Source organism: Artemia franciscana, chromosome 1 (assembly GCF_032884065.1).
Source record: "Artemia franciscana chromosome 1, ASM3288406v1, whole genome shotgun sequence".
Taxonomy (NCBI): domain Eukaryota; kingdom Metazoa; phylum Arthropoda; class Branchiopoda; order Anostraca; family Artemiidae; genus Artemia; species Artemia franciscana.
The window spans coordinates 45344787-45367678 of NC_088863.1; the positions used below are offsets into that span (position 1 = coordinate 45344787).

The following is a 22892-nucleotide window of genomic DNA, read 5'->3' on the forward strand; positions in this document are numbered from 1 at the left end:
CTAGAGATATAATGAGAGAAAGGTTGAGATGGCTAAGGCATGTCCATAACTTTTATTGCAGATGAAGGATGACAGATTATCTGAGGTTGTCCTTTTTGGCCAACCATTTATGGCCAAATTTAAAGCAGGTCGTCCGTGGTTGGGGTGGGAGGATGTCATGAAGAAAGATTTAAGGGAAAGGGGAACTTCCTGGGAGGGTGAAAAAGGGGGACTTTAGATAGATTGGGATGGAAGATGAGCGTGCGTAGCTCTATTGGGCTTGGTGCTACAGTAAGTTGTTAAAAGTAGTAGTTTAAATTTAAAAGTTATGTTTTTTTTTGTTTTTTTTTTCAGTTTTAAAGTTTACAATATCTACACATAATTTGTATAAAAAAAAAATATTTGCTCTTGTTTACCTATCCTTTATTATCTTCTTTTTATTTTAATAAGTTGTCTTCTTTCCTTGGGTAATATGTCATAGCAGGTTTCTAACTTGTACAAATTGTGCACATTTGTTCACAGTGATATTAATTTTGTTTTGTATTTAGCTTAAAAAAGATAAGAGACTTTGCGCCAAGAAATCTTGATGAACAGCAAACTTCTAGGAAGTTCAGGGAGTTCATGAAATCAGCTATTAGTGCTCAAAATGTTTTACCACAACGAAAACAAAGAAATGTAATTAGTTCTTTAGATTTGGTTGAAGCACAAGAAACACACCCTGGAATGACAAGACCTTTAAAACCCATTCCTGTGTTTCAACAAAAACAAGGAGAAAGTGATGATAAATTTCTTCGCCGTTGTGATCAAATTTCCAAGGTAATTTTCAACTACTATAAGACTTCTTTGCATATTTTTTTTAGAATACAGACATAGCCTAAGCAGATTAATAGTGGTAGCAATAATAATGGCAAGGTTCTATTCTTAATATTTATCTTTTCCTACAATGTGAAGCAGTTGAAATTCCTTGTAAGTTTTAATCAAATGTTGATAAAAACGATATAAACCTTAATATACCAGAATATTGTTTCAGGATCTCTCTTAAGAGACAAAATTTTATGTTTTATTTGTGCCACTGGATTGAAAATGATGAAATCAAATGGGTATTGAAATTGTATCTCATGGGAAGGAAAAAGCAAATTCTCCAGTGAAGAATATCTTAACAACTAATTAATAGACTGTAAGGCCACCATATCAAGTTATTTAGTTTCTCCTGACAATTGATAACAGCACAGTATCGACACAACATCTGACAGATAGAAAAAAAAAGAACTAGAGTATCCAGAAACTGTACAAAAATGGTTGAAGTTATTAAAAACATGCTAAACCAATCCAAATAAAAGTGTTGGGACGTTTGCTGAATTTCGTGGCCTTGTACATTCCCTAGAGTTAATAGCGAATTTGCTGGTATAAAATTCCTTTAGATGAGAAATTCAATCAGCGGCAGTTTGAGATTTTATGAAACTCCAAATGTGAGTGTTATATCTGGGTGCTCGTGAAACGCATAGAGAGATTTTGTGTAAATACTTGTTTTTACCCAGCAAATTTTTGCCTAATTGTGTCTGCTTTTTTGGCCTAAAATTTTCCTATTTTTCCAAGAAGAGGAAAAATACCTCAACCAGGGAGATTAATATTGAAAAAAGTTGGGATATTCTTAGACTTATGAATCTCACCTTTATTTTTGTATATTTTAAGAAAGTTTTTTAGTTTGTCAAATTTGTGTGTTCTTAACCAAAGAAAAATACTATCAGGATTTGTCTGTCAAGTTTTTCAACCATGGTGTTCGTTGACCAGAAAATGTGATACATTGTCGAAAAATCCTCAGTATTGGGTCTTAAGTCAGAAAGAACTCTGTCACTTAAGTTATAAAGAGCGTACAGACATTACACTGGTCTGTAATGCCAAAATAACTTCATTTCAGTTATCGGAAGTGAGATAAGGAAGGTGCCCTATTGTCGAAGAGACTGTGGAAACGAAATTATTTCTATTATAGTTGTAAAACCAGATACATGTAAAAAAGAGACAGTTTGCCATTCGGATTAGATACTTTATGATGAGAAAGTGAATGAAAGAGCTATTTTACTTGGAGAAACCTGATTCAGAAAGTTTGTCAAGGTTCATTGGCCCTCAAGTATGGAAAACAGTATGGCCCAGCTAATCAAATTGTATCCTGTAATGCTGTGATGGAACCACTGCTTTTATTGGTTACTTTCAGGTACACATCCATATTAAAATAATTGCACCTCATGCATTTGAAATTTACTCCCGTGTCCCTAGAATAGACCTTGTGCTGGGAGACTGCATTCAGAACTTGAGATGAGTAATATCTTTCTCCTTTAGTCTTCAGAGGCTCTACTGTTTATCATAAATGACAATATTCATTACCGACATTTATGCTATTTCTCAGAATACTAATAGCATAACTGTTCTTCAGCTAGATAAATCATCTCCCGCGAGATAGGAATACTATTCATAGTCCAGTGGGGAAAATACTGAATAGATATGACATTATTTCTACCGTTTTATCAATTACCAAAACATCTAGTGATCGGAAATCGGCAGTTCCTTCCTACGGACTATTTATATGCACGGACAATGGGACAGCGAAGAATGTTGTATATTCGCAAGTTTTACGTAGTTAAACACACACACACACACACACACATATATATATATATATATATATATATATATATATATATATATATATATATATATATATATCCTACATTTGTTGGCTGTAATGAGAGAAAGAGAGTAAGGATGATTCGGCTAGGACACCTTTCCGGATAAAGGAAGACGGATTGCCAAAGATCAGACTTCTGTGCCATCCGTCTAGGATAAAACAAAAAGCAGGTCTTTGCCAAACGGGGTGGGAAGAGATCGTAAGAAAATATTTAAAGGAAATTGGGAATTCTTGAGGGAGGTTAAAGAGGGAAGGTTTTAATACGTTGGAATGGAGGAGGAGCGTATGCAGCTAAGTTTGCCCCGGGTGGTTTTTCTGCTGCTTTGAGTTGTCGGCAGTAGACGTGTTAGATGAAGCATGTAGTATGAAGCCTGAGGTGGCAATAGCACCCCTGTATTGCAGAAATGGTGATTAATTTTGAATAATTATACTTCATTCGAAAAGCAATTACATTAAATAGGTTCTCTTTTTGAAGAGTTTTAGAAGTCATTTTTGAGGAGGCATCAGTCCTTCTCGCATTTAGGATAACCTTGGGTATGCTATCAAGACCATACAGAAACCAACTAAAAAAAAAAAAAAAAAAAAAAAAAAAAATATTATTGTTATCAAATGAAAGTAGAGAGTGACATTAAAAACGAACAGAAATTACTCTGTATATGAGTGTGGTTGTCCTTTCATCAACCCCCTGCTCCTTACGCTGAAATTTTGACTCTTTGTCTCCATTCTATAAGAATAACTGCACAAACGCAAGTTCTGCTAAAATGGAAAAAGAATTATTTTTAAGCTCTTTAAGAGTGTATCGTAAAGAGTGGGGTTGAGGAGGGGGTCCGTCCCTCCGAACAGAACTTATCTGTATGCGAATGTGGCTTCCCTCTAATAAACGCTCTTTGCGCTGAAATTTTACTATTTGTCCCCGTTCTATAAGAATTACTGCATAAATTAAAGGAATTTTGAATTGGATCAAGAAGTGTTTTTAAGCTTTTTACAAATATATCGTAAATAGTGGGGGTTGAGGAGGGGGTCCGCCCCTTCGAACCGAACTTAATCTGCATGTGAGTGTGACTTCCCTCTCATCAACTCCCTTTCTTTACGCTAAAGTTTTGACTCTTTATTCCAATTAAATAAAAAAAAACAAGTTTTTTAAATGAAAGTAAGGAGCGACATTTTCTCTTTAGCACTTTTTCTCTTTACTCTACATTTTAAAACAGTAAACAATTTTAGTGTAAAGAGCGGGGCGTTGAGAAGGAAAAGCCCCCTTCATATACGGAGTAATTTCTCTTCGTTTTAAGTTTTAATGTCGCTCCTTACTTTCATTTAAAAAACTTGTTTTTTTTTTATTTAATTTCTGAACGTTTTTGAATTAATGCATGTTTTGATCTTGGCTCTCCGCAGAGGAATAATTAAAACGAAATTTGTGTATTTATTTTTTTTTGCTAAATGGCTTTCTCATTATTTTGATCGAATGATTTTGAGAAAAAAAGAGCGGGAGAGGAAGCCTAGTTGCCCTCCGATTTTCGGTTAATTAAAAAGGCAACTAGAACTTTTATTTTTTTACGAATCTTTTTATAAGTAAAAGATATATGTAACTTATAAATTAGCTTACGTAAAGAACTTTTATATTCTCATGTTTTTATTACATATATGAGGGGGTTCGCCCCCTCGTCAGTACCTCGCTCTTTACACTAAAGCTTAAATTTTGTCCCAATTCATTAAGAATGATCCCTGAATCACAAAAGCCGCAGAATAAATAGTTGAAATTAATAAAAATACTTTAGCGTAAAGAGCGAGGTATGAGGAGGAGGTGAGCCCCTCATATGGGTAATAATTTCTGTTCGTTTTAAGTTTTAATGCTGCTGCTTACTTCCAGCTGAAAAAAAACTTTTTCATATTTATTTTTTCATTTTTTTTTAAGTAATGCTAGTAAATCCTACGCTCCCTTCATGGAAATTTTCTTCCCCCATGACAAATTCCTCGATGGAAAGTTCCCCAGCATATCCCCCTCTTCTCAACCCCTGCCTCCAACCAAAAAATCCTCCTGAAAACGCCTGTACACTTACCAATAACCATTACTATATGTAAGCACTGGTTGAAGTTTTGAACTTGTAACCCCTCCCACGGGGACTGTGGAGGAGTAAGTCGTCCCCAAAGACATAGTCGTAAGGTTTTTCGACTACGCTGAATAAAATGGCTATCTCAGAATTTTGATCCGTTGACTTTGGTAAAATAATTAGCGTGGGAGGGGGCCTAGGTGCCCTCCAATTTTTTTGGTCACTTAAAAAGGGCACTAGAACTTTTCATTTCCGTTATAATGAGCCCTCTTGCAACATTCTACGACAACTGGGTCGATACGATCACCCCTGGGAAAACAAACAAACAAATAAACACGCATCCGTGATCTGCCTTCTGGCAAAAAATATAAAATTCCACATTTTTGTAGATAGGAGCTTGAAACTTCTACAGTAGGGTTCTCTGATACGCTGAATCTGATGGTGTGATTTTCGGGGGTCTATGACTTTTAGGGGGTGTTTCCCCCTATTTTCTAAAATAACACAAATTTTCTCAGGCTCGTAACTTTTGATGGGTAAGACTAAACTTGATTAAAATCAGCATTAAAATGCGATTCGTTTGATGTAGCTATTGGTACCAAAATTCCATTTTTTAGAGTTTTGGTTACTATTGAGCCGGGTTGCTCCTTACTACAGTTCGTTACCACGAACTGTTTGATTCTTTAAGAGCAACTGCAAACACACAAGGGCTCTAGGATTGGAACAGGATTTATTTTAAGCTCTATAAAAACTTAAAGAAAAGAGTGGAGATTGAGGAGGGGTTGCCCTCCACAACGGAACAGTTTTGATCGTTTGAAGAATTAGTGCTAATGTTTTATTAATGTGATCTATTTTATTGTCGTTATTATTTAATAGACATAAGGGATGATGGAATATCACACTCGTATTAAATCCTTGCTTCTGGTATCCTTTTTTATGATCAAAAGTTCTGATGAAGTAGCAATCTAGGTGTTTTATTCATTCTTGTTCCAGTTCATTTTTTATAAGCCTTTCTAAAGACTGACGTAATTCTTAAACAAAGATTAAAAGCTGTCAAATGGATAAGATTATGACGAAAACCAACAAATTACACATTTTTTTGTGTTTAGACCTCAATCGTACAAATGAGACCACCTTACAAACGCGTCTCCAGAATCATAGTTGACAGCCATCAATACCGAAAACCTTAGGGTACTATAGATACCAAAGAAATTGGTTCGAGGGATCTCAGGGCGAATTTTCTTTTTGGTAAATATGAACCTTGTATAGATAAGCCTCAGAAGAGAGAAGAACGAAAGAATATCCATGCAGCTAGCAACGCACTTTTTAGCCTTAGAAAATCCAAATCGTGTTGAGTGATTATATTATTGGGCAGTTGAACCTGCATAGAGATAAAGTGGCACATAAATAAATGCAAATTTTGGGCTAAGTGGTTAGATTATGTTACTTTAAGTACAGTCTTTAACACTTAACACGGTTCTTTCATACCAGGGTTACATATTTTAAAACTTGATAATTTGTGTTTAAAATCGTAACAACTGTTTTAAACAATCTATTTAATAATTAAAAACATCGAATGTTGATTGAGATTTAAGCTCTGATGATGTTTTTATGTGACCAACAGACGATGTGAAATGCATTTTAGGGAAAACAAATAATCTTTTTTCAAAATTTATTAATTGCTGGTCTAGCATTTCCTTTTAATGTTGCTACTATGTTGACTTTTTCCATATAGTAACAACTCACGTAAAATTATAAGTAGAGCTTGAGTCTAGCTTCCATTGCCTGTGTTATGCACTAAATTTGCTCCAATTGCATAATATAACGTGAAGTCTCAAGCTTTGTTAGCATGAAAGGCTCTGTGGTGTGGTATGAAAGTAGCATTTGTTTTTATCCAAGTTTGGAGTCTAGTAGTATGGTCTTTAGTTATTACCGAGGCTTTTAGTATCCTAATCTTAGTTCTAGGACCTATTTTCCCGTGATAAGAGGATTATTCCTTAAAGGGGGATGAGGGGAGGGGGTGGATCTTGTGTCTTCTTTATCCACAATTCTAGAACTTTCCAGAAGAGTAGGATAGAGTTACCCGCCACGCATGTTCTGTGATAGTATTGCCCTCTGTATGTGTAAGTATAACAAAAAAATATTTTAATCATGTAAAATTGAGTAAAAAAGCAATATCGTAATCTAGATTTTAACCATTTAATTTAACATATTATACAAAACTACTAGGGAACTACCAGGAAGCTACCAGGACATCAGCTCTCTGTCTTAAAACATCGTTTTACTTCTTTTGATGCTTCGTCTGTAGTGTCTCTTTGTGTATGGAGTAAAATCATGCTAAGTGGTTTACTTTCTACCACAGTTTACCTAAGAGTAATACTTACACACAGTAATTTTTTACACACATAAAATACAAGCAAAACACATTTAATAGGTAGCACTTCATTAGAATGCTCGGTAGTCGAAAACCTTTTATATTGACACACACACATATATATATATATATATATATATATATATATATATATATATATATATATATATATATATATATATATATATATATATATATATATATATATATATATATATATATATATATATATATATATATATATATATATATATATATATATATATATATATATATATATATGTATATATATATATATATATATATATACAGACTAGATCGACTTGCCGATCTAGTCTTGAAGCAGACTAAACCTTACAGAAATTGTAGAGAAGTTTTGTATATTTACCACGTCATATTTCTTTTCTAGGCGCACATACAGTGCCTAAAGTTAGAAGAAGAATTGGGTATTGATACTTTTGGCAATGTGAAGAAAAATAACAATAATGCAAAGAAGCTGAAACGAAAAGCCGCAAAGCTTAAAGAAAAAGAACAATTGCGACTGTTAGAAGAAGGGTTCTTCAAAGAAAAAGAAGAAGAGGAAAGACTCAAGTTTGGACATTTAAAAGACACTGTCCAATTTGGAGAAGTCGCTAATCAACCACCGCTTTTAAAACCAAAAGCTTCAAAGCTACCAATTTCGGATGAAGATAAGGTAATCTGTCAGTCTCTATACTTGTATTTTCTTAAGGCTTAGATTGACACAGCGCAAAAATGAATGGGTAATTTACTTTAATGGGTCAATAAATAAAATATGTTTTCAGGTCCAGATACTCTATCTTTTGCGTACTTGCTAGATTTTGACTATTTTCTTAGTGGTGAAAGTATTCTTAGTGAATTTTAAGGTGGTTTGCTCCCCTCTTTCTTCACTCGTTGTCAATAGATTTCTACGTTAGGGTTAGTACTGCAAAGTCATTGCTGTGTTAAGCTGTCTGAGGCCTACAATAGACGAAATTTAATTCCACATAGAACAGCAGAATATTAACTGTAAAACAGGAAGACTGAAGCTAGAACAACTTGTTCCTTTAACCCTGGCTATCTTTTTTTTCAATATTCCTTGTGACTGATATGTTAATTTGGTCAACATATCAAAATTGTTTGTATCCCAAGTGTATCCCCTTCGAGGAATTTGGATCGAAGTTGAATTAGGTATAGTTTCACTTCAGGTTGTAAGCTACCTAGTAAAAACAATAGAAGTGCACAAGTGTATGAGACGAAACGTATCTTAACTATGTATTGTGAACCAGTGCTGCAACAAGTACTCCAATTTTTTTCTCAAGTATCAAGTATTAAGTACTCATCGTTTTTTTACTTAAGTATCAAGTAATAAGTACTTTCCAAATTCTTACTTAAGTATTAGGTATCAAGTACTTGCAAAAATTTTACTTAAGTAGTACTTCAAGTACTTATTCTATGTATTTTTACGTATTATATATATATATATATATATATATATATATATATATATATATATATATATATATATATATATATATATATATATATATATATATATATATATATACACTCAAATATCACATATTCAGCGTTTTTCTCACAGTTACTTCGTTATGCAAGGATTTGTAGTAATTATATTGATTTTAAAAATAGATGTAAAATCTTAAGCCAAAAATTGATATCAAGAGGTTTTTCTGCAAATAAATTAACTTGGCAATTTAAAAAATTTAGTTTTCATTATAACGAACTTTTAAATAAATATCAAAAGAATTATCTAGAAATACTTAAAGAAATTTTTAACTAATTTCGGAGGTTCGAGAAATGTTGTCACAGCGCCATTTATTTTGAATTGTGTTTTTAATTGAGCGGATTTTCTAAAAAATTAGCCACATGGTAAAGATGAATTCTATAATTGTTTAGTTCATTCAGGTTTTTTGCAATGTGTTAATATTTGTGATTTGGTAAAATTTATAATATTTAGTTTACCTATTGTTGCTAAAGGGAGGGATATATTAACAGGATAAGCTTGTTTTGGTTTTACTTGGTTGTTTTACATTTGCTGTTTTTTTTTTTTTTTTCATAGGCATGTATTTTGGGGGTGACACCTGACGCGGGGATGCCATGGATATTCTGTGGTAGCCACAACACTGTGCTGGGTAGAGAATTTAGAGTGGCGAAACCCTATATAGGCCAGTGTATTCTCCTGATGAGCCCTTATGTTGGGTGTTGCCTCTGAATTATTTGTCTATATTATTTTTTCTATTGTTTGGTAAATGACGACTTATACTTATTGACGACATGACTGCCTGTCCATGGATTATTCTTTATGGTTGATTGTGTTTGGCTATGCTGTTTGACCTATGTGATTGTATGGATGAGTAGGGTTAAGGCCTCATTCAAGTGCTGGTCTATATTAATCACTAATTTAGGAAAACAGTCTTCCTTTTCTCCTTCTGTCTCTTTTTTTTTTTTTTTTTTTTTTTTTTTTTTTTTTTTTTTTTTTTTTTTTTTTTGTGCTGTAGCATTGGTGATTTCTCTTTTCATGATATATATATATATATATATATATATATATATATATATATATATATATATATATATATATATATATATATATATATATATATAGAAAATAGGGAAAATAGAAAAACAAACTTCGGATTGGCTTTAAAACATATAAAAGGTAATAAAGTCGTTCATTCGCTGATTCAATAAGTAAAAACCGTAGCAAAAAAAAAAAAAAAAACTCAAATTTAAAAGTAAGGAGTCAAGTGAGTCAGTCGCAAACTTTTTTAATAAGAGAAATCGAAGCTCAATAAAAAGGAGCAGCAAAAATCCAGACTTTTGGAGGTTAGCTGAAGGTCACTGGCTGTCAGCGTGCTGAAAGAGAAGAACAATATGAAAATGAAGTCTTGATTCCTACTTCGACGACATGTCTCGCCCTCAGCGCCTTTGTAAGGAAACTGCCTCAAGTTTTCAAGTTAAATTGCAGACGCGCTATGAAAATATGTGATATCTACATTCTTTGGCTGGTTTTCACTCAAGCAAGCCGCACGCTGCGTAGTCAATTCAGAAAGTCGGTAAAACTCCCTACAACAATATATTATAAAATCACGGGCGTGTAACAAGCCCGCTGATTCAAATGCATTCCATACGGTTGGTCAAGCTGCAAGTTATCAGAAGTTGCAACTTATTTATTTCTAGCAGCAGTTTTCGCACCATGAAGTGGCAAAAACCGTGAGACAGTCGAAAATCTCACGGGAAAAAAGGAAGAAAAAAAAGTGATTTTTCTCTGGGGATGGAATATTCGGTTAAAGGTTGGCTTCAGTATGGCTCATTTTGGAAAAGGGTTATTTCATGGCTTTAGGCAAGCCATGGGTGGAATTATTTATAGGCCCTACTAAATTGCAGGAAAACTGAACTTTCTTAAAACTTGAAACCCCCTCCCCCTCGCCCTATTTGAGATAGGGTTTCTGATATCAGAGCTTGATATGAGCTCTGATTCTAGGCATCTTTGGTCTAGCTTTCATTCGGATCCATTTCTCCATTCGCAAGTTATACTAAATTAAACAAAAAGCTTGACTTTTTTCAGCACTTAAAACCCATTCCCCTTCGTTCTATTTCAGCTAGGGTTTTCATCTCAAAACTTGATGCGTGGCATGGTCTTAGGCATCTAGGTTCAGTTTTCATTGAAATCCATCACTCCACTCGCAAGTGACAATAAATTAAATGAAAAACTCGACTTTTTAGCGTAGCCCCTCACCCTAATTAAGCTGCGATCTTCATCTCCAAACATCATGTATCTTAGGGTGTTTGGCATCTTTGGCTTAACTTTCATTGAGATCCATAACTTCATTCGCGAGTTAAACTGAGCTAAACAAAAACTCAACTTTTTTAGCACTTAAAGCCCCCTCGCCCTAATTAAGCTAGGATCATGGCTACCTAAGACGTCGCAAAATCGGTCCGTCTCTCTGTCTGTCTGTTCGTCTGTGCAATCGAGAATAGGGGGATAACCGCCGGTCGGATTGGATGAAAAGTGAACCATAGGTGCCAAGGATCTTGAGACACATTAAATTGAAAGATGATGACCCTAACTCAAATAAAACAAGTAGGAGGGGGCTTTACGAGCTAAAAAAAAATTGAGTTTTTCGTTTAATTCAGAGTAACTTGCAACTGGAGTGATGGAACTGAATGAAAATTGAACCGAAGAAGCCTAAGACCATGACACGCATCAAGTTTTGATTTGAAGACCCCAGCTCAAATAGAACAAGGGGTAGTGGGTTTTAATTCCCGAAAAAAAGTTAAGTTTTCTGTTTAATTTAGTATAGCTTGCCAATGGAGCAACGGATCTGAATGAAAGCTAGACCAAAGATGCCTAAGATCAGGGCTCATATCAAAGTTCTAGAATCACAAACCCTATCTCAAATAGGGCAAAGGGGAGGGGTTTCAAGTTTTAAGAAAGTTGAGTTTTTCTTTAATTTAGTAGGTCCTGTAACTTATGAATTGAGTGACAAATCTGAAGTCAGATTCGTCTGAATACCTGAATTTGTCGGAATGAATTTGACAAAATACCACTGCATTGGATCCAGCTAGAATTCCCCAGACTTGTTTATTGTAGACAATATTTAAATGGGTAAAGATTCATAGCTTCAGTAGTCTTACCAATGATATGATCCTGAAGATGATGAGATGGTAGAAAGATGATGAGATGGTAGAATATGATCCTGAAGATGATGAGATGATGAGATAGAAGAAGATGACAAAAATTAAACACTAATTTCAGAAACATAAGCCCAAATGGACTACAGTTTACAACATTTAACATAAAACGAAGGATATTAGCTCATTGTTGACCAGTGAGCTGTGAAATAATTTCAATTTTTTATTGTATAACTTTTAAACAAAATTAAACCAAGTGATAATCATACTATATTGTTTTTCCGTCGTAAACGAATACCTTTTTTTCAAATCCAAAAATAGGACATGGAGCTATATTTGAGTTCACTCTAAGTCCAAAGGCAGTCTTTTGCAGTTCAGACAGAATGAGGATTGCTTTTATCTTAAATTTTTGTCCAAAAAATTTCATGTGAATCACGGCTTTAGTTGAACACCACCAATTCTCCATTTAGATGTCATTACCAGATTTTTTTTGAAAAGAAAGAAACTGAGTCTTAGATACAAATAAAGATTGGATCTATGTAGCAGCTATGTAGACACTGTATCACCAAGAAAACTGCGAAAAAATGTTTTATGTAGCAAATACCATTTGTCTGAATGCAATATTTTCAGTGTGAATCTTCAGGTAATCTGAATAAACTGTAGGTGCAGTTGGATTAGTTTTTACTCATAAAAATGGGTACAATAGAATCAGTGGGGTCCACAAGTTTTTCTAGGCGATCACTCATTTAACATGTCTTCACTCCAGGGACTGATGGCCCACTCTTGAAATCTGGGTGATCTCTGTATGGAGTGATGACCCAGTCTCGAATCTGGGTGATCAGTCTATGTAGTGATGGCCATCTTTCAAATCTGGGTGATGTCTCTACGGACTAATAGCCCAGTCTGGGTGACCCCTTAATGGACTGATGACCAAGTCTGAGCCATCACTCTATAGACCTGTTAAATGATGCAATAAGGCTAACTATGACACTAAAGAAAAAAGACACATGACATAATAGCACAGATGCAAATAGGCAGCAAATAGGCGTGAGTTACCTTCAAATGCTTGTGGAAATTGGTCGTTGCATGTGTGTCCCTTTTCGGTTTTGTTGGGGCAAAACTTGCAGGATGCTTTCACAGACCCTTCTTGGTCAATTTCCCCCTTCACAGTAAAGTACCTCCCTTGGAGCATAAATGGAAATTGTTTGGCCACGCTGACTTTTTATTTAGTTTGGGATTAACTACGATTATGACCGCGCTTATGACATAAAAGGTCCTGCTTCTTCTTTAAACATGCTGTTGGGAATTCGGTTTATTCGCTGCCATATGTTCTCAGCAACTTATTACGGTTTTTGACAATAGACGACTCTATTACACGATGTTTTCTTGTACATTGCCAAAGCACACGCGCAAAAAAATTTCGTGTCAAAGGTAAAGTATTTGAAAAACAAGTACATTATCAGTATCTTAAGTAATAAGTATTTCGTAATCTTACTTAAATATCAAGTAATAAGTACACTCTAGATTTTTTACTTAAGTACAAGTAATGGAAAATTTTACTTTAGTAGTACTTCAAGTAAAAGTACTTCAAGTAAGTGACAGTACTGTCGTGAACCTTCCGATAAATATGGAAGAGGTTGGTGTGGGGGTTAGAAATTAACCTCTGATCCCCCTTCAATCGAACAAAGCATGAATACGGGTGCTGCAGACTTATAGCTCCTCTCTTATTTCAGAAAATATTTCCTTTGTAATCATAAAGATAACAGCCATATGCTTGCCGACAGAAAAAGTTGAGGGGTGGGATGGGTAGGATCATGAATGCCACTAGAGAATTTCCTATGAAGGAGGGTTAAGTGTCTGTAACTATCTTTTTATCCATGTTTAACCGGAAATATTTGGTTTCAAAGAATCTTCAAATAAGATAAGAAAAGTCGAATCTTATAAAATTTGTGTCTTATTTTGCTGAGCCTTCAGATGAAGATTTGACCATTTCAATGAGAAAAAAAAAAAAAAACTGGTAGAATTAGTTGTAGCTGACTGCTTAATTTCTTTTGATTTTTTAACTGATTTCCCTGACATTTCTTAGAATTTTGCAAAACTAGGGCTTTGCTGAAAACACAAGCCCTTGCTTAAAACACGAAAATCATAAATATTGCTTTAGAAGCCGAAAGTCACTAGATAACCCGTATAAATTCACAGGTTAATTGTTTGATTTTTTCAATAATCCTCCACGAGCCATTATGTCACTGAGTTTGAATAAATATTTTAGTTCGCTTAAAAATTAAAGCAAAATAAAAAACTGAACTGTTATTTTAGTAGCCGAAATGTCACTCTATACCCTAAAAAGTTACGGAGTCTTTGATAAGGGAGTTAATTTTCTCAACTATCCTGATATCAATATCTACTAGTATAAAATTTCAAACTGTAGAAATAAGCCTAATATTATGTGAAATTCAGAACTAATAAGTGATTATGTAAACTTTAGACATCCAGTTATTTATGTGTATAGCATAAACAATTCGTAAGTTAGAAAATAAATCTCTAAAATTTGTATATTGTCTATTAATCATGAATAATACCTGTTATAAACACAAGAAAGAAGCCCTCTCGTTAGCGTGGATGTAATTTTGCAATGTTTGCATTGGCTTGTGTAAATTCAAAATAAAAAGAAAAAATTCTTGAATACTTTACTTTTCTGCTCTAAAGCAAGTCATTAAGCGCTAAACTCTTTTAATTTCCATAAAAACCAGTATTGTTTTTTTTTTTTTTTTTTTTTTTTTTTTTTTTTTTTTTTTTTTTTTTTTTTTTTTCAGAAAAGTGCATGTTTTGCGTAACTCAACAAATATAGGGAATAATCACGAGTCAGTTTATTTGAGCTAGTTTTATATATATGTAGCATAGACTGCTGAGTAGTTTTTGTTCTTCAAGTTTTTTTTTATAATTCACAATAAACAGGACCACAAATATCAATTTTAACCAGGGCCGTATCCAGGATCTTTTTTTTTGGGGGGGGGGTGTTTTACACAAGGATTTTTCTCGATGGGGGGGGTATACAAAAAACCTGAAAAAAATGCATAAAACATTTTTTTATATTCATTTTTTACGTTTTTACGAGCCATACAAACATCTCAAGGGGGAGTCAACCCCCTAACCCCCTTCCGCTTCTGGATACGGCCTTGATTTTGACTAATTTTTCTGTATTCAACTTCCTATTTTAATTTTTTATTCTGCGGATGAGATAATTCCAGTGACAAACATGCCGGTAGTGTAATTCAGCCTCGCGCTGAAATTAAGGGTAATATTTTAAATCGGGGAACCATTTGAAGAAAAGACTACAACCGACTTTATATATTCCCGCTATATTTTAGAATAGTGGCACTGTTTTCTTCGACGATTGATCGTTTCTGTTGTAAAATGTTGATGTTCGCTGTAAAAAAAAAAAAAAAAAAAAAAAAAAAAAAAAAAAAAAAAAAAAAAAAAAAAAAAAAAAAAAAAAAAAAAAAAAAAAAAAAAAAAAAAAAAAAAAAAAATTAATGCTAATAGATTAAGAAATTGAATTAATGTGTCATTTTATATCCATTTTCAATGAACTAGATAGCATAGATCCTCAAAAAGTGAACAAAATCTGTTTTGGTTTTACAATATATCATTAATTGTTTTTGCCTAGGCCTATTACACCACGGTAAATGATTTTTTCCTACATTTTTAAGATATAGGCTTATTATATTTTTTCGTTGTATTATGGGCTTACATTATATATAGGTTAATTTCTTTCCTTGCGTGAACCTATTGACTTATAGCCTTTTGAGTAATATATTTCTTCAATAATCCTTCAGCGTTGACGTCGTTTGATGAGGGGTAGGGATGAAAGCTATGAAGCATAAACTTAATGAGGGGGGAACCGGTAAATAACGGCTCTACCCAGTTCCGGCATCTCTCTCAAGCAACATGCTTCTTGACCAACTTACCTAAACCAACATTTGAATGACGTCCTGTTGCACAGAAAACTTTCTTCTTAAATCATACCTGATGTTTTTATCGTTGACAAAATTAGCGGAAACTATTGAAGCGGCAAGTTCGGTTTTTAATATCAACAAACTCGAGTATTACTAATAAATCGCTCTTTTCATTATTTTAATTACATCAGTGAACTCAGACAGTGACGGCCACCTATAAACAAGGACTGCAGTTGAGTAAGGAAGACATAGGGGAAGTTTTCCTTTTTCTTGATCAGCAAAAGTACCCCGTCCACCTATCACATGACGAAGGGATTTGTCTAGAGATATGTTTTGCCTATTCTAATATCCAACACTCATTATTGTTTGATATAAATAAATTAGAACAATTAGGGTTTTAATTTCAAACAACGCATTTGATGCTCTGATAGAAATTGAAATGGAAATTGTAATAGTTAAAAATTCAATTGATCGTATGCAATAAACTTGGTAAAGTTAAGTGGTTAATTGAGTTAAGGCCAAAGAGAATTAATCACTCTATTAAGCAGTATTTTGAATTCGTTTCGTACAGCTTTTGGCAGCTAAATTATTCGAAATTCAAATTCTGGAGCTTTGATAGTGATCCTAGAAAATTTCCTTTGTCGCTTTAAATTGAGAATTTAGTCTTGTGTTCACCAAGTTATGTTGGTCGGATTGTTTTGTGTAGTCTTGTCTGCAAAGGACTTTAAATATTCAAAATTAGACTTATCAATTTTACGTTGAAAGCAGTAATCGTTTCTTCTAGCCTGGCAGACGGAATTTGCTTCTAAAAAGTTTATTGTCAGCAAATAATGACGTTCAGAAGAAGAAAGATGTCAAAACACCTGAAGAGAAAAGACGAAAAGAGGAACTCGAAAAAGAAAGAATTCGTGTTCAAGGTTTGTACAAAGAGATGAAGAAAAATAAAGCAAAAGTTTTTTAGCAAGTTTGTTTACACTTGGATCATGCTCTAGGACGGGAACTTACAACCGATAAGGGTCTATTCTTGTTTTAATGTGCTTGTGACCAGTAGTGTGTCAGGGTCTTTCTATTGTAAGTGTAGATCCCATTATAGGTTTTTGTTCTTCTGTATATAAAAAAAAAATATAAGTCGAAGCGCTGTTTTTTTGGTGCAGTTGAAACACTAGATTTATGGGGACAGGGTATTGTTGCAACTGGGGGGAAACAGGTATTGTTTCTATTTTCCTCGAATTCATAGAATTGTAACCACAAATTTATCCATCTGTCATAAAGAAAAACAACCGCCCAGAACCCTTAAATTCCGCTTCAGGTCTGAAAATTTGTAAACTAAGATTTTTCTGCACAAGTTGTAATTTTCCTACTATAATTCTGTAAATGATTATCTTTGCAAAAATTTTCTTAGCGATTCTGATCCAATGATCTCTGACTGCCAACAACGTTTTTTTTTTCTCTCTCTTCCTTTTCTTCAAATGTCCCTTAAATTACTGGTTTCAATTGCCTGTTTTTTTCGGATGAAAAATTCTGGAAGTCTTAATTTTACTAAGGTATATATAATTTCTTTGCGAATAAGGCACTCAGTTACATTTAGAGGTATTTTTTTAAACAATAACAACTCTATTAATGAACGTTTTTTTTTTGCTATATTTATTGCTAACAAGATAGACGCTACTAGGGAATGGATTAATGCCAAATATGGTGTTAACTAGTTTTTTCTCCAAAAAGTTATAGGCATCAAAAATGGTTCAAAAGTCCAAACTAAATACCGGGAAGGCGTCAAGATCCCACTTCTGCCTTTGCTTCTCCGAGGTGACTAATCGTAACATTAAACATTTTTTGGTTTGATTACTGAAGCTTTCAGCAATGAATTTGAAGCCGAGATTATTGAAGATTATGAAAGATTTTAGGGGCCTACTCATAGTTTTCGAGATTTGTAGGACTTTCAAAATTAGTTTAAAATTTTCATAGGTTCTTACTTTGAAAATAATTAGGCTTAAGATGTGGCTTTAATCCCGCGAACTGCCTTGCCGAGATTCAAAGATTAAAGGATTCAAAGAAAGAGGTTCAAAGATTCAATTCTAGATTCAAAGAAAAATATCTCTAATAGCAATTGGATAACAATTTTTTTTCAAGTTTCCGCGGAATCATGGAATTCGGAATTTTGCTGGCATGGTGTAAAAGCAGTCTGGGCACTGACCTTGAAACTCCTGAGTTGGGGCCATTTCGTGTCCTTGGCAAAGCCTCGTTTGGAGGCACGTGTTTTCCCGTGTAATCTATCCAATATAAGGTAATATTCTGATATTACCTTATACTGGTAATATCAGTGAGCAGTCTAGCAAGTGAGCAGACAAAATAAAGGAGTAGTCTAGCAAGGCTTAGGTAGATAAAATTCTGTCATTTGGAGTGTATTTACTGCTAAGCTTGATAGTGGACCTCGCTGTTTCACAAAAAAAGATAATAATATTTCTAAAAAATGTAACAGAAAGTAACAGTTTTGGAGATCGACGAAGCTCTCAATTACTTAACTTGGATATTAACATCCGTTATCTAGTAGTACGGACATAAACAGAAGTATCTTGAACTAGAATTTTTATTTTAGGAATAGACTACTTCAAAATTAATATAAAACCAATAATTACAACTAAAATCATAATTATGTGATATATATGCAAGATTATGGATGCTGTTTTTTTCACAAGGGCAATTCTATCAAACCAATGGTCGTAGAATTTTGGGAGAATTCGTGATTCCTAGTGCCCTTTGCAAGGACCAAAAGGCGTAGGAGAGATACTAAGCTATCTCTCGTGACGTTTATACCTCAGGGACCGATCACGGCAGGATATGGGGTCCTTTCAGTGTTAAGGTTGCACAATCAGTACAATAAGAATAAGAAATGAAACCAAACAAGAGCATGCTCTATAAACAAACCATCATTAAAGGAGCGAATGTACAGTTCTAGTTATTAGAACAGATAAGTTTCACTCAATTGTCAAGGGAAAAAATAAATTTTCTGTTGGTCCAGACCCAAAGTAATGACTGTACTTAAATTCTTCCAGCAGCCGGGAGCAAGAGAAGTTGCTATCCTCGGAATGTTCTCAGTCATCAATCATCTTTGACCTACTTGACTGGAATAATTTTTTATCAGCCCCTACTTAGAGGAGTCAATAGGTATGGAATGTTTTTAATCAGCTATAAAAGAAGACTAGCTAGAATTAGATTATTTCATATCTCTCCAGACAAAAAAAAAGTTCGAGGATTTGAGACTTTTCCATCAGCCCAAACCAAAAGGAGTTGCCACATTTGAAGTATATTCAATCAGCTCAATACAAGTGATCTACTGGACTTTGAAAATTTTGATTAGCCCAAAACAAAAGCATTTACATTAACCAAGACGGAAATGAGTGGCTGACCCAAGTGATATCATTTTTGCGGTGCAAAAAGCTGCAAATGAAGTGTATATAGCAAATGAAATGAAATGAAGTAAATAGCGGACAAATTCGCTATTTATTAAGAATCAAATACTGACCACCTCCATGATTCTTATCTGATGGGTAGCAATCTAGCCTAGATTTTCTTTTTTCTCTGGGGTGGTAGGTAATTCCTCTGTCCTAAGTTTCTCTGGCAGTCACGTTCAAGAAGTCAATAGGAAATTTGTGTACGAGTTTGAAAAATAGCAGGAGAGTTTAAAATTTCCTTTACAATAGTATCGTCTAAGATCATTAACGTGTCAGTTTATTTTTGTGTGTGTGTGACCTGTGGGCCCTCCTAAAATTTTGAAGAATTTCAAGAACATTCGTTATTTTTTACAAGATACTACACTTTTATTTTGGTAAATTAAGATTTCTCTATTCAGTTATTTAAGCTGTTTCTCTTAGTCTTAAAACCTTCTTATTTTTATTAGATGATTTACGGAAAAAATGAATCAGCCACTTGAAAACCAACTTCCTTGCGCTAGTAAAAAAGTTTTTTTTTCTTTTAAAGCTATTAAAAGGTGTTTTCGATTGTATGAATAGCTTTCCGTTCTATCGCCGTATAACGCCAAGATAAAAAGAACAGTTTTTTTCTATCGGGAAATTATGTTTCGTATTTATTTTCGAGGAATCCTTGCAGCCAATCTAAATCCTTTGCCATGGAACACAGTTTTGTAAATATACTCCGGAGATTGCTTCAACTTTGAACTAAGAATTTAAAGCTGTTGATTTGGTCCATACCTATTATCTTGGCTATTGCAAGGGTTGTATCTCTAATTCTGAGTCATACAAAAAAGTCAGTTCTTTCATCTCTATAAATTTTGGTAATTTGTCCATCTTTAGCAGTCCAACAGAAGAAATATGTGGCATCTTTTCATGTAAGGCAAACTTAAGAGGCGTAACATTTCTGCTAATCGTATAAAATTCGTTCATTGTTAATAAGTTTCTTGCTTTATTACGCTTAGAGAATTTCCGCGTGTTCGATAGTGTCAGATTGTGAATGTAACTTCCTTTTAGGTACATCCCACTCTTTCCCCCCTTAATCCTTACTATATCTTAATATAGCCCAAAACTACTTCCAAAGTTTTGACTATATGACTTTCTAGGAAGGGATACGTCACTCTACAATGCTAATTCTTCTAAAACTGAGAGGCTTAAAACACAGGCACTAGATACTTTTGAATCTGTTCGCTATTCAGAATTTCAATTAATAGCAATTCGTCTCTCTTTTGAGCAAAATCATAGTTTGGTGCCACAAAGGGGCAGAAACACCACTTTCCCGTGGAACAATCTCTTTGGATATCTAAAAATAGGACTAGAACTTCCGTCCAAAATGAGCCCTTTTCTGGATACAATGAATCCTGGAAAAAATAGCAACAAATAACAACCTTTTGTGGTTTTTAATCTGGAGAAAAAAGTGCAAAATTCCATATTTTGTAAATCATAGCTTGAAACCTCTAAAATAGGATCCTCTGATATGTCGAATTTGATGGTTTCATTTTCGTCAAGATCTCTTGTCATTTGGGAGGTTTTCCTCGCTTTCCAAACAGATAATGGAAAGTGGATCTGGGAACCACATTTCTGGCGTAATTTTCAAACAGGCCTGAAGAACGTGGAAGAATATGGCTACATTTGTTAAAGAAAATATTTGTGGTAAACATGAAGAGGCTCAGTTTCTGTTTCAAAGTGCATGTACGCTACACAGCCATAGAAGACGCATCCCACTAATTTTTCGTGCTTCAAACGTTGTCTTCACTTTCCCATTTTCGCTTTCCAGTGATCTTCGAGATGTCTGACCGACCAGGAAAGTGTTTTCAGGGAATCTCGCAAAAACCGTTCTTACCTTTGATTCCCACATGCTGCGGAAAATTATTGCGCGTTGCGGATTGCGCAACTTTTTTTGCGATTTTGCGAAAAATGCTAATCCACATTCGTTGAAATATTTCAAACAGTGCTTCCACTCCTCCCGATTTATCGGGAGATCTCCCGAATTTTTGGAAAATCTCCCGACTGAAATTTCCTCCCGATAATCTCCCGATTTCTGTTGAATTGAGCTCTGTCCAACTTGAAGTTTCTGATCTTTCTTGATTGTCTGGCAGAATGCAAAATATGTCTTTGCTGCCCGTAAAAGGGGGATTTCAAAGCCGCCGGCCGCGTTTGATACGCAGAAGTCAACTGCGGATCCTAATTAATGACCTAGTCGGCAGCTTGTCCCATGAGAGACCATTGTTGTGTTCGAAAAAGGGTTGATTTGATTTGATTCTCAGTTCATAACTTCATCTGATCTGATCAGTCAACTCAGATAGTTAATTTCCACTAGATAATTTGTGTACAATAAGGACGTGGCTTACCTTACGTGACAGGATTTTTTTAGGGTAAGTACCAAGTTTACTGGAACTGGACAATTATACATCCCTGCACGTGGGCAATCCAAGAAGTAGGCTACTGACCTGTCCTAGGGGGTAGGTGGCTTTTCTGCTTCTATGATCTGTTTCTTTACCAAGATAATATGTTTTAACTTGAAACCAATTCTTAACCTGTTGCCAGTTCAAGGATTCTATAGTACAAATTCGAATACACTATTCTTACGGGTCTTATAGATATCCGGTATTCGCCAGACTACTAGCCTAGCCTATATCAAAATAACGATTTCGAGTGTCGGCGAAATCGGCTTCACAAGTCACAACAGAGCAAAATAACACTAGGGAGTAGGGTCAATAACTATGCTTTCCTTGCTTTGCAAACGGGCCATACTCATAGCGCCACCCACTACGCTTGCGACATTTAAAGCGAGACAAACATGCGGGTTTAGAAATTTCTAGTAAAGGTAATATGCGGTCTGCACACGTCGAGGAAACTGGGGAGGTCGTATCTTTTTTTTGCTTTGTTCAAAATATGAAGTTATTGGAGCCAGCGCTGGTGCAAGACCGATTGAGTATCAGTAGGGACGTTCACTATCGCTAGTGGTGCCAGTGTGGCTGCTGTTCGAGTGTGTCTCACTTTTTCCAGGTCTTGGCGCTACTGTCTAGTGTTATTTTGCTCTGCTTCACAATATGGGAGGATAGGAGGATGGATTTTAAGATGTAGGCCAAAGCCAGCCATACCAAATCTGTTTTCAAAGGGACAAATCTGTTTTCAAAGTGCCAATATGTCTAAATTTTATGTCAAAGTGTATTAAAAGTGTATTATTTTGCTCTTCAAAGTGTGTTATTTTGTTCTGTTTTGGGAGACCGAAAATCTCGAAAAACGGTTAGAATGGTGGGATCGGCTTATCAGGGACCCGATCAAACTGACTTGTAAATAAAAATTTACTCGGTTCGATAGTCTTAGGGGGAGTGGAGGAAGGGGGAATCCGCAATATTGAGTCATGCGTAAATTTGGAACGGGTGATCAGATTCGAGTGAACTTTAATAATTGAACAGAGGACATGTCTCTGGTGATCTTTTTCATGTCCGGACCGGATCCGATAACTATTTGGGGGGGGGGAGGATACGTGACCGGCTTAGACTGGAGAGATCGGGATGTAACTTTGTGGGAATAAAAAACAGATGTTCTGGATAAATCATTTACAGAAAAGTACGCATCATTACAGCCAAATCCAAAAATAAAATACTTTTTACAAACCGATACATTCTCGTGATTTCCAAGTTCATGGTTATTTTTATCTCAAGGGTTTTGGTTTCAAATGATCAGAACGAAAAGCAAATTCTGTATTTCATTTTCTGAACCAGC

The 22892-nt window shown here is 34.7% G+C and overlaps 1 protein-coding gene across 1 annotated transcript in view; it reads left to right on the plus strand.

Annotated features, from left to right (window-relative positions):
- LOC136030310 (coiled-coil domain-containing protein 137-like) overlaps positions 1–16657 on the plus strand; it is a 30523-nt gene extending 13866 nt beyond the window's left edge. The window contains exons 2-4 of the mRNA XM_065709207.1: positions 528–795; positions 7491–7775; positions 16478–16657. Of these exons, the coding sequence (XP_065565279.1) occupies positions 528–795; positions 7491–7775; positions 16478–16654 (730 nt within the window). The 3' untranslated portion in view covers positions 16655–16657. The remainder of the gene's footprint in view (positions 1–527; positions 796–7490; positions 7776–16477) is intronic.
- Positions 16658–22892: the final 6235 nt, after the last annotated feature.